The sequence below is a fragment of the Nothobranchius furzeri genome, chromosome 11 (genome assembly GCF_043380555.1).
Source record: "Nothobranchius furzeri strain GRZ-AD chromosome 11, NfurGRZ-RIMD1, whole genome shotgun sequence".
NCBI classification, from domain to species: Eukaryota; Metazoa; Chordata; class Actinopteri; order Cyprinodontiformes; family Nothobranchiidae; genus Nothobranchius; species Nothobranchius furzeri.
This window is the reverse complement of record NC_091751.1, coordinates 64,724,366-64,740,590: the sequence shown is the minus strand read 5'-3', so window position 1 is coordinate 64,740,590 and position 16,225 is coordinate 64,724,366. Positions and strand designations below refer to the sequence as shown.

At 44.3% G+C, this 16,225-nt stretch overlaps 1 protein-coding gene across 2 annotated transcripts; it reads right to left on the bottom strand.

The window, feature by feature from the left end:
- Positions 1-2,130: 2,130 nt before the first annotated feature.
- Positions 2,131-9,996, bottom strand: anxa13l (annexin A13, like). Of its 2 annotated transcripts, XM_015957503.3 has the most exons (11): positions 9,835-9,995; positions 9,347-9,422; positions 9,160-9,254; positions 8,909-9,079; positions 8,740-8,773; positions 8,573-8,652; positions 8,147-8,215; positions 5,512-5,613; positions 5,358-5,433; positions 5,176-5,288; positions 2,131-2,870 (listed from the first exon to the last, which is right to left on the bottom strand). In XM_015957503.3, the coding sequence occupies exons 1-11, from the start codon at positions 9,847-9,849 to the stop codon at positions 2,751-2,753; spliced, it is 951 nt and encodes a 316-aa protein (XP_015812989.1). In that variant the 5' UTR covers positions 9,850-9,995; the 3' UTR covers positions 2,131-2,750. The 2 variants fall into 2 exon arrangements, with proteins under 2 accessions (XP_015812989.1, XP_054606201.1); XM_054750226.2 differs by lacking the exon at positions 8,147-8,215 and having other exon boundaries at positions 9,835-9,996.
- Positions 9,997-16,225: the final 6,229 nt, after the last annotated feature.

Genomic DNA, 16,225 nt, shown 5'->3' with positions numbered 1-16,225 from the left:
CTGTATGTCATAAATTTTCATAAACAGAGACAGAAGCAGGCTAACAGTTTATGTATAACAGTTAAACTGATCTCTCAAGCCATGAATCACTCATTCTGATACTAAAACTTTGCATGAATCGTCTTCTGACCGAGTCCTCCAAACACACCCACATCACCCCGCTTCTCCTCCAGCTTCACTGGCTGCCAGTCATCTTCAGGGTTCATTTCAAGATCCTGGTTCTGGTCTATAGGGCCTTACATGGACAAGCACCATCTTACATTGGTGATCTTCTTAGTCCCTACACCCCCAGCAGGTCCCTGAGGTCCAGTGACCAAAGCCTACTGGTTTTGCAGCACCAGGCTAAAGACCAAAGGTGACAGATCATTTGCTGCTGTGGCCCCCAGACTCTGGAACTCTCCCCCCCTGAGCCTGAGATCAGTGGACTCAGTGGTCTCCTTTAAAAGGCAGCTGAAGACCCACTTGTTCAGGCTGGTTTTGGTGTGACCTTCATCACCCTCTCCTTGTTCTGCTTTTTTACTAATTCCTTCTTTCCCTGGATCCATTGATTTCCCTCTTTCTCATTCATTTTCTCTCTCCGTTTTTCCAAAATTTTTTTGTCAAAAATGTTTTTTCCCCTAATTTTTATATTTTTAACCTTTTCTTTCAAAACGGTGAATGCAGAGTGGAAGCCACCAGCTGTTTCTCATTACTGAATAAAGAACAGAGGATCCTTACATTTAAACAGACATTATATTTGCAGGTTATTTATTCTGATAATCATGTTTGTGGTCATTTACATCAGCCTCTCCTCAAGACTTGCAGTGTTCTGGCAGGAGATCAGAAACAGCTACGATTGCAGACATCCATTTAAAAACTTGTGACTACCTTTGAACTCGTGACTTCCAGGCTTCTGTTTTCCAGTCAATAAATCACAACTCCCCGAAGATTAGTGGAGTTAGTATCCAGGTTTGCTGCCTCAACGCACTGATTTTTACTCCTTTTCCAGCTTCCTTGATCTCGCCTGCCTCATAAACTAAATCCACACAGCACGCTTAGCTTTGGTCCAAAACAATAACCAGACATGAGTTTAGGACAACAGAAGTGCCTTGTGACACATTAACACCACCTCTTGTGATGACGGGTGACTGAATGATTTACGGTGAGTCTGGGGTAGAGCATCAGTTTGGTACGACCAGCGCCTGATTGTTTTCCTACAATAGTGCACAGATGGAGCAAAAGCACTTAGGCATGCTAACATAGAGCACACACATGGACGTAATTTGGGGGGGGGGGGGGGGGGGGGACATGTCCCCCCCACTTTTTCCAAAGTCAAGTTTTGACCCCTGCACTTTTTACCATCCAAAAACAATATTACGCTATATTAAATTGACACTGGTTGAGCTTTAGGACCAAGCAGAAAACAACAGTTTGTGTTGAAGCCGGTTTCCCATTAGAGCATACTGTAAAGATACACCCCGTCCCTCCCACTTCTAAAGTGAAAATTACGTCCATGAGCACACACATAAAGCAGAAGGGTTTATTCCATTCTAAAAGGTTAGAATCACAAACAGTTAACTCTGGGTCCATCAGCTGTGAGCGTTTGAGCGTGCACTGGTGAACACATGTGGTGCGCAGACCGTTTACCCCCGTAAGGACCAGGAATGTCCAGGTGCTCTCCTGAAACCTCACTCTCAACCAAACAGGAATCGCTGAAGAAGCTGGGAGAATATTAATGAAAAGGAAGCTAAATTGAGGGAAAGGAGGTGATTAATTCATCACGCATCTGTCAGCACATCTGGAAGCAGTTTACATTTGCTTTGAACTTCTCCGCCGTCCACGTTTCAGCAGAGGTGTCCCTCAGATTCTGAGCTCTGGAGTAAATCAACATATTTTAGGAGGACGTAGAAACCAGCCTGGATTTTCAGCCACTAATAGAAAAATACATCAGAGTCAGAGACTCCAAACGTAAAATCTGAGTTCTTGGTTGTTTTAAGGCATTATGATTTCATTTGATGTCTGATGCAAAACATTAAATTAATCTGTGTTAGAAAAAACTCAAACAGATTTAAATGTGTGACGTTTTACCATCAAATTCCTCACAAATAAATACAACACCGCCCTCTAGAGGCTCGAAATGATGAACCAATGTTTGTGGTCAAAGTTAAATAGTACTTCATTTATATTAATTTTTAAATATAGCAGCAGCATACAGTTACACGTGTTTTACTAACTAAATATCTCAGTCACATCGTTCAAACCTGTTTCCACTCTTAGATGCACTTCAGGGAGATTACTGATCTTTTTAGATCTTGCCTTTACAAACTAAATGAGTGTATCTACTGCTGAAACACAATAAAACAGATCAAGGCAGCTTGTGAACTAATAAACATCAGAATCAGAATCAGACCCTTAAAGTTATTATATAAAATGTCTCAAAACTGTCATGTTTACTAAATAAATAAAGTTATGAACGATTCAAGATGATGATTCTGCACTTTGGTGTTGCAGGGGAACCCAACTGAACGTCTTCACTGGATCTGATGAAATCTACCCTAAAGGTGAAGATTCAGCATCATCAGGCCCTAAAATGTGTTTTAGTGACGTCATCTTGACGCGAAGAGGAGTGTATTTAAAAACGACGACACTGAGGTTTACGTGACAGAGTTGGTTTTTGGTCCGTACTGCAAGGCGAGCTGAGGGTTAGGAGGAGACAGAGAGAACGATGAAGAGTGAAGGGGAGGAAACGTGTTGGGTTTGAGGACATCGTCTCAGTGGAGGATCTCAATCAGCAGCCGCTTAAAGTCTCCGCTACACTCAGAGTCCAGAGCGTCTTTCAAAGTCACATCGTACTTCTCCAGGTACATGTCCTTCACTGTGTCCAGGTCGATCTGAAGGGGGAAATAACAAAGTTATTTACTAATATGGTAAGATGGTGAATGGTCTGTATTTATGTTTATGTTTATTTATTTAGCAGACGCTTTTATCCAAAGCGACTTACAATTTATAACCTATAGGGCATGTTGTGATCTGTGGGGGAGACCGGAGTACCCGGGGGAAACCCACGCATGCATGGGGAGAACACGCAACTCCACGCACGAAGGCCGCAGCCGAGTTTCGAACCTGCAACCTTCGTGCTGCGAGGCAACAGTGTTAACAACTGCGCCTCCATGCAGTATTTATATGGTGCCTTCTAGAGACAAACCCCCCCCCCCCCCCCCCCCCCCCCCAGGTGCATTACAACAACCCATTAGTCATTCACACACTGGCGGTGTTGAGCTGCAATGTAGCCACAGCTGCCCTGAGGCGCACTGGCAGGAGTGAAGCTGTCAATCGGCCAAACACCGGTTTCTCCAACCACCCAGGAGGGTGTCTTGCCCAAGGACCCTACGGCTGTGACGGTTTTAGTGGGCCTCAAACCTGCAACCCTCCTGTTAGGTGCGGGTTGCAGACACTGCCCCTGTGTCTGTGGACACTGTGGTGGTCGGATGGTGGACAGCTAAATGTGTCTTGACTTTGAAATCTGTATTTAACTAGTAAATTATTTACAAAAGCCACAATAAAAACTTAATATTAATAATTTGATGCAATTGTTAAAGATAGGTGTTAAACGCTGGAGAGCGAAGAGCCTCTACAGCAGATTTCTACTTTTTACCGACTTGATTCGTAGACATTGTTCTTATCTCTTCACCACCTGGAAATGGAGCTTACTATGCACAGACTATTCCTTCCCAGAAGGCAACTCCAAGACCAGTGAACAAAGAACCGTGTTGGCGTGACTCCTTGGGTACCCAACAAGGCGGGAAGTCATTTTCATGAATGCGGAACTGGGGACAAGCTAAAAGAAAGTGACTAGCAAGGAAGTAGTGTTTCGAACCTACTGCGCCTTTTGTGAGGGGATCAACAAGATCGACCAACTGGCCAAGCGGGGGAAAAAACGTCAGGACCTACAGAGAACGAACACCATGCCAAATGCTAACGTGGAGCTACCTGACGTTAGCTCAGTCAGAGTGATTAGGCACATGTAGAGGATGATCCCTCTGTGGGAATACACAAATGCCCAACACTGGACATTATGCAAGACAGGGACAACAATGCACCCCTGCCCACAGTTTAGAAACACCATGTGGTTATTCTCGACCAGGAAAGGGTGGCTTGCCAACTCCGGGTCAGAGGAGAGATCCTACCTTAAGTGGAGGAGTTTAAGTATCTCGGGGTCTTGTTCACGAGTGAGGGTAGGAGGGATCGGGAGATCGACAGGCGGATTGGTTCGGCGTCTGCAGTGATGCGGACGCTGAGCCGTTCTGTCGTGGTGAAGAGGGAGCTGAGCCAGAAAGCCAGGCTCTCGATTTACTGGTCGATCTACGTCCCAATCCTCACCTATGGTCATGAGCTTTGGGTAATGACCGAAAGAACGAGATTGCGGATACAAGCGGCCGAAATGAGTTTCCTCTGTAGGGTGGCCGGGCTCAGCCTTAGAGATAGGGTGAGGAGCTCGGACATTCGGGAGGGACTCGGAGTAGAACCGCTGCTCCTCCGGATCGAAAGGAGTCAGTTGAGGTGGTTTGGGCATCTGGTCAGGATGCCTCCTGGACACCTCCCCGGGGAGGTGTTTCGGGCATGTCCTGCTGGCAGGAGGCCCCCGGGTCGACCCAGGACACGTTGGAGAGGTTACATCTCCAATCTGGTCCGGGAACGCCTTGGGGTCCTGCCGGAGGAGCTGGTGGAGGTGGCCGGGGAGAGGACGGTCTGGAGCTCCCGCCCCCGCGACCCGGACAAGCGGAGGAAGACGACGACGACATGTGGTTATTACTCATGAGAGCACGCAGCATTGCCTTTAACAGGATTAGTACATTCCTCAAACTCCTGCTTCAATGAATCATGAACAAGTCCTATGCCTCCTTTTAGTACCACAGGACATTTGTGACAGTTGTACCACATTTTACCCAATGAAAGGTCATCAATAATTTTATTTTATTGTTTTATTGACATTAGCCTAAAAATAGATGCAGAAGTTCAGGAATCGAAAAGTGAAAACACGAGATAGACCCAAGTGTTGCTCCTGCAACTGTTTATCCAACCTGCAATCAACACACACACACACACACACACACGCACACACGCACACACACGCACACACACACACACACACACACACACACACACACACACACACACACACACACACACACAAACCTCAGAGCGGCCCACGATGATCCGAACAAGCGTGTCCTCATCTGTCCCAAGTCCCTTCATCGCAGCGTTAAGGCGGCGAGCAAAATACAGCTGGGGGTTCTTAGCACACCTGACTGGGAGTAATATGGTTACCGCAGGTGAAAACACAAAAATCACTCCTGATTAATGAACCTCCTACTTACCAAGAGTAGTGTAGCAGTCCTTCAGAGTCCCGGTGGCTTCAGAGTCAATGGTGTCCAAAATGTCGGTTCCTGAAAGCTGAAGAGTTAAAGGCTGTGACAGGCGTGTCGGACATGGCACAAGCATTAAAACTTACCGGTGTTTTGTAACACGTACAGACTCGTAGACCTTAAAGGTGGCCTGAAGCTGCAGGTAATTCCTGTGCGTGAGGATGTAGGTGAAAGTGGACTCGTCTGTCCCAAACCGGCCCTCTCCTGCCTGTATGGTGCACAAACACCAACACTTGTCACAGGTATCTGATTGTGGCTCTCACGCATATTAAACCAGGTTGATCTGAGGGGGGTTTCCATTTAGTTATGACGCATTTGTGTCATGGTCTGAGGTTAGTGGTCTTCATCCGGTAAACTACGTGAGCCTGTTTGCAGGTGGGCGGTGCCTTGGAGCATGCAGCTGGTTGATCAGGTATATAGGGGGGAGTGAATCCACAACAGCTCGCTGGGTGATTACTCATCCTTGGGTGATGGCTACACACCTTGGGTATTAACCTGAGCAACTCTACCAGCCACTAGACAAAGTTCTTCTTGTGATTTATCGAGCTCTCGAGTTAATGGCATTTGCTCTCCCTTTTAGGATTCTCTAAGCTGAGCTTCACCCCTCCAGCCATAACTCCAAGGAGCCGCCTCTCATTCACGATTACTCCTCCTCCTCCTCCGCCTCCCGACCAACCCGGTCCCACCGCTCAACCTCCACTGCCGGAAACCCTGTGTGTCCCTCCTGGACTTCTTCCTGAGCCTCTGGATTGCTCTGCCTGTTGGCCACTAACCTCAATCCCGACCTCCAACACCCCCTCTCGGACTCCTCGCCGTCTCCAAGAACCGTGAGCTACACATCCCCATCATACTCCCTCCCCTTCTGGCTGAAACTAAACTTGAATGTTTTTTCGACGGTGCCCGGTCCCGCCGCATGCTACTACCTCCACCTCCTTTGACGGTGCTCCCTCTGTTAATAAAATTTATTGTTTTAAACTTACCTGAGTTTGGTTGATTCTGCATGTCCTTGGTCAAAAGACTTCCGACACTCATGACAATCTGAGGTAGACTTGCAGGTCCTACATTGAGAAACATTTCCCTTTCCCACTTTTGACCACGTTAAATTCTTTCCTTGCCCCAAAGCAGTTTTTGTCTTTACATGAAAAAGGAAGAAAAAAATCTTTTTTTCACACGGTGCCTCACAAGGACAAAAGTTAAAAACAGTTCAAAGATTCTTAAAAATCATGGGAAAAAATAATTTGATTAATGAAAGGAGAAAATGGATAAGAGTGGGAAATCAGTGGATCCTGGGAAAGGTGGAATAGATAGACAGAGCAGAATGAGGAGAGGGTGGTGAAGAAGGTTTTTAAAGGAGACCACTGAGTCCATGGATCTCAGGCTCAGGGGGAGAGAGTTCCAGAGTCTGGAGGCCACAGCAGCAAATGATCTGTCACCTGTTTGTCCTGGGATCTGCTTTAGCCACTCTTCCAGTACTGCCCCGATTGCCCCGATGACCACGGGCCCCACCGATGTCTTCCCACTAAAGGCATTCTCAGGTTCTTCTTTGAGGCTCTGGTACTTTTCTAGTTTCTATTGTTCCTTTTTCCTGATGTTACCATCACTTGGTTTTGCCACATCAACCACAACGGCTGTCCTCTGTTGTCTGTCCACCACCAAAAGGTCCGGTTGATTCGCCATCACCATTCTGTCAGTCTGGATCTGGAAGTCCCACAGGAGCTTGGCCCTCTCGTTCTCTACCACCTTAGGGGGTGTTACCCACTTTGATCTTGATCTAGCCACTTGGTTGTGGTTTCCATGTATGCTCTCCCTGACAGTGTGTGTGTGTGTGTGTGTGTATATATATATATATATATATATATATATATTATTCTAGAGCGGGGTGTCAAACTCATGTTAGCTCAGGGGCCACATTGATGGAAATCTAGTCCCAAGTGGGCCGGACCGGTAAATTAAAAACAACTTCAGATTATTTTCTTTGTTTTAATACAATCAATATAAAACAAGGCTGGAGCCTGAGGACCGTGTATCCAAAATAGTACAAGTACAACACCTGAAGTGTACTTGAAATTTTGAATTAAATAAATAAATAAATAAATAAGACATTCCTTAGTGATTCAAAGAGCTTACAGATCACATGGCTAGATCAGTTTCATGCAGCACTTAAAGTATATTTGACTCATTTTACTTTACATCTTTTAGCTTTCACCGGAGCATCAACATCAGAAGTCACATCCTGAGTGGCGGCCGTCTTCAGGATGTGATTCAGGTTCTTGTGTGAGCCTTGAGCGCAGCTTTGTTTTATTTATACTCATTACAGAGAAAACTTGCTCACAAAGATAAGTTTATTTTCACTCTACATTCTAAAGTATGAAAATAAAGTTTACACAACCATCCCGCGGGCCGGATTGAACCCGTTTGCGGGCCGGATCCGGCCCGCGGGCTGTATATTTGACACCCCTGTTCTAGAGGGAATTAATCCCTGAGTGCAATGTCTGTTATTCACAACATTTTCAGTGTAAGTTATGTTTTATTACATTCCTTAATTATTTAGTCGTAGAGCTGCGTGTTTTGTTGTCGTGTTAGCAACCTGATGGCATGGGAGGATGATTTTAGATAATTTTAGAGAATGTTTTTCTGAATGTGTGTGCTTTCAGCTTTGTTGTGTTTTCACCGTTTTATCTGCTCTATGGATATGAGTTATGAAGTAGATCTTTAGTGATATTTTTTATAAGAAAACACACCTCAAACAAAGACATGGCATCTTGTTCAGCCAAGCCCTCGTCCACCTCGTAGCCCTCATCCCTGCTCGCCTGTGAAGAGTCACATAGGAGAGGATCAAAGCTCATCGGATATGTGTATGTGTGTGTGAGTCTAGCTTTTAACAGGACCACCATCTGTTTCATATGAATAGGAAGTATCTCCAGTAGCTGTAAACATGAGTTACTGTGGGGTATTCGGCAGAAGGAAGGAAAAGCAGAGAAATGTGGGAGCAAAGCGCGGGAGATGGCATGAAGGCCTGAGCGTGCCAAACTATGTGACAAATGTCCCCGTGGGTGAGCCCAGGCATCCAGAACAATGCTGCAAAAGTGTTATGAACGAAAGAAAACAAGTAACTATTCTTCTTCACAGTAAAGCCCTTCTCCAGATAGACGCATTTGGGTTTTTACCTGCAGGAGCGAGATCAGCAGGTTCCTGACATCTCCGCTGGTGTCGTCCTCCACATCTGCCTCCAGGTCGTGTTCATGCACTGAAAGGTACAAGCCACAAGTGGCACTAACTCACATAGAAACAAACAAGTTTACGGTTTACAGATGAATCTGAGTTGAGAGCCCACCCTGCAAATATGCCTCTTTGTAGCTCATGATGTCCTGGAGGAGAGAAGAGGAAGTCAGTTAGGTGAACATCGTACCTAGCGAGTAAAAGATGACTTTACTTTGATTTTTCTTCAGGTGGAATCTCACGATGCGAGAGCAAATGAAAACACACCATCCTGATCAGCTTACCTGGTTTGTGGCGGTGCACAAGATCTCGACCAGCACAGCTTCGTCCGTTCCTGCCCCCTTCATGGCCTTTCTGAGCTCCTTGGCAAAGAAAGCGTGAGGTGTGTCCAACATGGCCACAATGGCATTCTCAAAACTTCCTGACAGCTCTTTCTTCAGGACTTCCTCCAGCTCCTGGCAGGACACAGCGATCCAAGGATTAGCCTTTTTGTGTCTGTACAAAGGTGTTGGACAGCTGTTGGACGGGTACTCACATCATCATACTTTTCAAAGTAAGCTTGTTTGATTTGAACACGCTGATCTGCAGAGCGATTGGCCAGGATTTGGATAATGATATCCTCATCTGTGCCTGGAGAACATGAAGCAGGCTTAGATCTTCTATTTTAAATGGTTAACTGGTTCTGACATGATGGCATTGATCTGACACCACGAGCAACTCACCTAAACCTTTGCAAGCTTTCCGAATGTCTTTTATGTCAGCTGTAACATCAAAGTCTTCAAATGGAACAATGGTTGGCTGGAGAATAAAACACGGACCAGATGCTGTTTATGTTAAATTGTAGTTTTAGTGCAGCAAGAGGAAACTTAAAACAATGTAAAAAATATTAAACCATTAGCTTCTGGAGTGGCCGGGGTTCTGGACGGATCTGCGTCCGTGCAGGAAAATGGATCCTGCAGGAAAAGGGTGCGGCCTGTCCTGAGAGCTGCTGAGTCACTGGACAGCAGCAGCCTCCTCTACTACCCCCCCACCACCCCCACCCCCACCCCACCACCATACACACATGCCCGCACGCGTGAACACACACACAAACACACACTCACTTGCAACTTTTAAATAGATAACTGTTAGGGATTTACTTTTCTGATTATTTGTTGAGGAGGCGGGGTAGTGGTAGGGTTAGGTTGAGGTTAAGGTTGGGGTTTCTTACCTGAACGTTGCCCATGGCTGAGGATCCCTGCTGGAAAGTGGAGGATGGGAGCTGTGTGTGCTGAGCGGGCTGATGCTGCTCCTGTGTGTGCTGCACTGTGCTGGGGTGATGGGTGATGGGCGTGACGCTTCTGGAGCAGGATGTGTTGGATGTGCAGAATCACTGCCTCCTACAGGAGGACGCACTGGAGGCTCCTCTCGCCAGACAGTGATGTCACAATGAAGTTAATTAAATCACTTTAACCCTCTGGAGGCAGTCGTTGCGGATTTGCAACGTTAAAACCTACCTACCTGGTTACTCCACATACGTTTGAGCATTTTTTAACTCAGAAGTACCCCCGAAGGACTCAGTTGTTCGTCCTTTTATCAAAACTTATTTTGAGCCTGAGAGGGTTAATAAAACTGAGCTTTGTCTTAGTATTTCATGTTTTTCTGTCGACAGACTCAGAGAGGCTAATATGGAGCACCGGGAGAGCGGGAATATCCCCTGGTGGACAAGTGCTGGTGTTCTTACCCCTTCTTCCAACCTGAGCCGTCAGCAGCACGTTACTGCAGTGTCATATTGTGGAGGTTTTGGCTTTCCATATTTTGCTGCTTGGCCCTTCCCACGAGACGGAGAGAAGACGCGAAGCAGCAGGGGAGCAGCTGTCACCGACAGACGTGACTTCGTCAGTAAACACAACAACAAGCAGGAGAAAACTACAACATGGCTCCAAAAGGTTTGTGTTTTATGTTCTGTCCGTTTTATAATCGCCAATATGGACCTGAAAAACAAAGGAGACCGCTAGCTAGGTGATAATTTCTCACGGGGCCGCACAGTTGGTAACTTTTTTTAAGTAAAGCAACCGGAAGGCAGTACGTTTCTTTATTCTGAAAATCTCAGGAGCTTCGCTCCGTTTCCGCGTCCTATTTCCTGTCTGTCCTTTCCCAAAAGTGTCTAACTTGACCCATTTCAGAGGCGTAACGCGTAGAAAATAGAACCGGGCGCTACTGTGTGTGTGTGTGTGTGTGTGTGTGTGTGTGTGTGTGTGTGTGTGTGTGTGTGTGTGTGTGTGTGTGTGTGTGTGTGTGTGTGGTGGTGGTGGTGGTGGGGGGGTGGGGGGGGGGGTCGATTTCACTACATATTATTAAATTATCAATAAGATGTGATATTCTATATATATGAATTGTCAATCTGATTGGTTTGTGAATATTTGATTTAATATTATCTTGGGTTCAAAGTACCTCAGGCAATTGCTCCTTCCCTCAGATACTTAGAGGTTATATCATATTATGAAGTAAAAATGTTAACCATTAATGATAATTTTGTGATATTACCAGTGTTGGGAGTAACGCCGTTTAAGTATAACGGCGTTTCTAACGGCGTTTTTTTATAGGTAACGGAATAATCTAATTAATTACTTTTCCCGCCGTTGCAACGCCGTTACCGTTACTGGGGACGGAACGTTGTGCGTTACTATGTGCTTGTCGAACGTTGAGCAACAGTGTGAGGCTTTCTGACCGCCACACTTCAGCTGCAGCCAGGGAGAGAGAGGTGTCGGTAACGCGCTTACAAACACGATGATGATTGACCGGGTGGGCGGAGACCCTCACCGTCTCAGTCGCTGCATTCTGTAGACACAACGGGAATAACTCCGTTTAAAATAACCGCGTTAATAAAAAATATTTCTTTCTGTAACGAGCAAACTAATTAATTACGTCTTCTTTTATCAAAACGTCATTTCTGTTACTGATAAGGAAATGCGTGCGTTAAGCTGCGCGGTGTGTTGGAGCTGTCATCAGCTGATCAGGAACTATAGAGGCAGATGTTTAAGAGCATCACGGCCCGTGAAGAACGAGGAAGCCGTGATGAATAGTCTACGGCTGCAGACCCGCAGATTTGTTGCTGCAGCAGCGAATCTGCGGGTCTGCAGCCGTGCCCTTAGCATGACAGCGGGACGTCCCGAAGGTCCGCTAACCTGTTCACCGCTCAGACGTCCTGATCTTCTACCTTCCTAGATCATCCAGCTGTAACCTGTTTCTGATCATGTCTTTAGTCCCGCTGTAACACTGATGCATCTGTCTCAGACGGCATGGAGCTCAGGTGTTATCAGAACTACCTGTGTGTGTTTACCACCCAGCTTCAGCTCTTCTGTGGTTGGGTCTGACCCAAGTTAGTAAATGTGAGTCCTCCATCAGGCTTGTGCCTCTTCTGGTGTCATTTTAAAGGATATTTATTTATTTATTTAACCGTTACCAGATTAGCAACAGAAATGCTGCTAAAACACACAATTATGTGAAGCTGGAAAAATTAGAATACTGTGCAAAATTACATTTATTTCTGTAATTTAACTAGACTGAGAGACCATTTAAAGGCTCGGGAACCTTTACAGGTGTTTCTATTTGCAATTTTAAATTTTAGCTGATTGGGGTCTTGTTAAATATCACACAGTGACCTTTTAATAGTCTAGATAATTGTAATGTTCCTGTTAGTAGTTCCTCCTGTTAAGTGCTTATTTGTTTAAATTATTCAGGTTTATATAAAACATTTGGACAAATTTTATTATGTTCAGTCATTAGTCATTTATATTTCACTATTGTAGTAATTCTTGCATTCTTTAATGAAAAAAGTAACTAAGCAGTTACTTTTGTTGGTAATTAGTTACTTTTATGATCTTGTAACTCAGTTAGTAACTGAGTTACTTTTTTGACAAAGTAATCAGTAACTATAACTAATTACTTTTTTAAAGTAACATTCCCAACACTGGATATTACTGTGTTCAAACTCATAGATTAACATAATTAAAATAAACAAATGCTAATCTGGTGTAATTTAAGATCTGAAATAAATCATTACAGGAAACAATCATTTTAACCCATCATTCATAATTGTAATCATTATTAAAACACATTTGATTTAACATATTGTTCATTCAACAAGGTATGATTATATAACACTTATAAAAGTATAGAGTAATTTATAAGCCATGAAAGATAAGCTTCATGAAGATGTGGCACACAATACTCCAGGCAGACGAAACAGCCTGGACACTTCCGTGTGATGACCTTTGACCTTACAATGGACAAAAAACCAAATTATTGGCCTTTGGTACACCACATCTGTTTAGGTGTAATAAAATGCTTGAATGAAATATTTACATTTCAAAGCTAGCATTGGTGGCTAATGCCAGTAAGTCTGGGCCTCACATTAATAATGTTCAGTCATTTCGACTCTGAACTTAAGTTGTGTGTGTTGTCTGTCTGTGTGTTCTTATTTGGATGTTAATCGTGGAATTATTTGGACAAAGAGGGCTAGCTGTGGTATTCATTACAGATCATCAAACAAGTATCTGCATCATTTTAATCAGTAAATAAAATTATATTTCTCTACATTATTTCACTGGTTGAATGGGGGAAAATACTGTGCATTTAACATAACGCTGCTTGGTCAGAGATGGGTTGAAATATGACGTGTTGGTGGGGCTGACTGTGCAACAAAACTCGAGCTAAGTAAGCTGGCCAAAGGTAGAAGAGGTATCTGGGCCTGATGTAGGGTGACCAGATGTCCCGCATTTTCATTTGTCGTAAGCTCTCCAGCATGACAATGATGAGGCAGCTGTATCTGGTTAGCATGGTCTTTATTAACCACTCGAGCTTCAGAGAACTTACATTGTGTGACTTCCACATGAGAACCAGGAAGTCAGAGAGAGAGAGAGACTTACCTGCACCGGCGGTGCTAACAAAAGTACAGCAAGGTCGTTAGAACAAAAAGACCAAACTAATATCAAGACATCTACATCCCTTTCTTTAGTAAATCTTTAACCGGATGTAGAGTTGAATGAACACTAAATAAACAATAATCACAGCATCAAACGTGACATACGCTGATTCTCAAGACTACTTAAAATTGAAACTGAATGAAAAAAATAAACATGGCAATAAAATACCCTTTACAGATGACCAAGAGATGTGATTCTTATTGAAAATGACCACAAACTGAATATAACTTGAAGTATATGGACATTAACTAATGTTAGATCAGATATCAACCTGAATCATTAAAGTATTTTAATCAGTATCCAGTCAATCCTTGTATTTGGTTTACATACACGACCACAGCGTGTCCTGTCAGCACCATCATTTGTGGAAGGTTTTGGAGAATGCATAACATCGGCAGATTGTTCGTCACGAGTACGGTCCTTAAACAGTTCCGTATCATTACTTTGACTTTGACTTACAACCTGAAGCCCATCATAGTGATGATCAGTGTCTTTCTGAAGAGTAACAGGCTCAGACACAGGCTAAATGTATCTGAGATTTCTCCTGTTAATATTCCTAACCCTAACCCTTCTTGCAGCCAGGCTGCATCGAGACCATACTGTGATGTGCAATGAAACAAGAGGTTATTACATTTTTAATTAATGAACCATAAGGCGTGGGATTCCATAGGAAATATAGAATCCCCCTTACGGATCGAGGGTTATTTAAATCAGAAGATTGGATCTTTTTATTGCAGGGATTAGATAACCGTTACATATTCACTCAGGCCCTGTCCACACGTAGCCGGGGATCTGCCAAAACGTAGGTATTTTTCTACGTTTTGGCCTGTCATCCACACGAACACGGAGTTTTTTCACACGAAAACGGATCTTTTTAAAAACTCCGGCCAAAGTGAAAATCTGCGTTTTCTCCGTTTTGGGTGTCTGCGTGTGGACAGACAAAACCGGAGTTTTAAGGTCCGCAACGTCACTTTCTGCGACAAAAAATGCTGACATCACGTGTGCGACCTGTGTTTACACTAGCCCTCAGAGCTGCGCTCGCTTTATCAATTGTCCAAGCGCTTTTTGCTTGTTTTTGCAAGCGGAATTACTGCTCCTTGCGGAAGACCACAGACAAAGGACGAGGTTAAGAACGGGGGAAGTACTGCCGCCTACAGGTCTGGCATGTCCTTAACAACGTATTTATCCGGGTACGTGTGGACAGAGTTTTGTTTTAAAACGAGGTGGTGTGGATGCAAGTTTTTGGAGGGGCGGATATTCGTTTTCAAAAAAACCCGGCTACGTGTGGACTAGGCCTCAGAGACGACAGAATAGAGAGAGTCAAGTTTAAAAGTTAAGAATTTTATTACTAACAAATTAAACTAGGCTTACTTCAAAACTATATGCATAGTGTAACTAAAAATGGATGAGACGGTGGATGGATGACGTGTGATGTAAATCAGAACCAGCAAATCCGAAGAAGCGATTAGTTCTGATGGGAACTGAAGATGTTGTTTTGCATTAAGCTTTGGTTAGCTTCAGAAACACATGCAACACCATTTGCCGGTCTACCCTGCCTTTGGTGGAAATCCTCTGTGGATCAGGAATATCAAGGTCCAGTGGACCCTCTCTGGAAACCGGTCCGGTAGGAGAAGCCACGGTTCCGATCAGACCTGTCTTGAGTTACCTCCGGCACACGACACGTTCTTGGCGTCTGGTCAGACCCAAGCCTTGGTCGGCGGAGCTTTTATTCTGAAAGGAGCTGTTGTTGCCACTTGTTGTTATAGCGACTGGATTTTTCAGCTTGTCGTTGGTTCTTTCGGTTAAAGAGTAAAAGGTCGGGATGGGCCACTCCGTCGCTTGCTCTGGAACGCTTTGAACTGGCGTTAGAGCTGACGTGGCATAGTTTTATACCTCGGATGTTATGGTTTATTGTCGAATGAAAATTACCAAACACTGTCAGTGTCGCGTGCCCGTCCCATTTACCGGTTCCGTTAGAACTTATGAGACGGTGCATCCATCAGGGTTCGAGTGGGGGTGTCGGCGAGTTTAATCGTACTAGACCCGGGTTTGGACCCCCTAATTAGAACCGTGTCTTTTATTTTAAAGGTGAAATGACTTGTACGAATAGCCATCCCCAGAGTATTCCACTTCTTTTAAACTCGTTACCTTTTGGTTAAGATACTAGAGAGAAGTCTGGAGGCAAGCCAAGCCTCTCAGCAATTTTTTGGATTATCCAGATTAATTGCGCCTCTAACAGCTTATGTGGGAGGTTGGTAACTATAAAATGATTTATGCTAGTTGATCAGGCTATCATAAGTTTATCAATTTATTTATTAATCCAACCTTCCAGCTGGTAGAGACTTTTTCAACCTGCAATCAGAGCCAAAAATAACCTCTAATATTCTGTTTTTATCGCCCTTAAGACAACTCGTTACTCGCAAGGAGGGGGGAGTTAAAATGCCCCTTATCTTAAGGTTTCTTTATATTATTTTATTATAAACTGCAAAGTAAGTCCTGATAATTCAGAGACCTGTGATCGACATGCTTACCTCTGTGCAATTTATGGCCAGGGCCCCAAACGTGAAGCTTCAGAGAAAACCTGAAAGAATCAGGATTATGTTTCTTTTTCAAAAAAGGTTTATTACAAAATCA

Bases quoted from the DNA above. Each gene is read 5' to 3' on its own strand.
- anxa13l (XM_015957503.3), bottom strand. The intron at 8,774-8,908 runs GTAAGCTGATCA...TCTCTCCTCCAG, and splicing joins TGTGCACCGCCACAAACCAG to GACATCATGAGCTACAAAGA. The intron at 8,653-8,739 runs GTGGGCTCTCAA...TGTACCTTTCAG, and splicing joins CAAAGAGGCATATTTGCAGG to TGCATGAACACGACCTGGAG.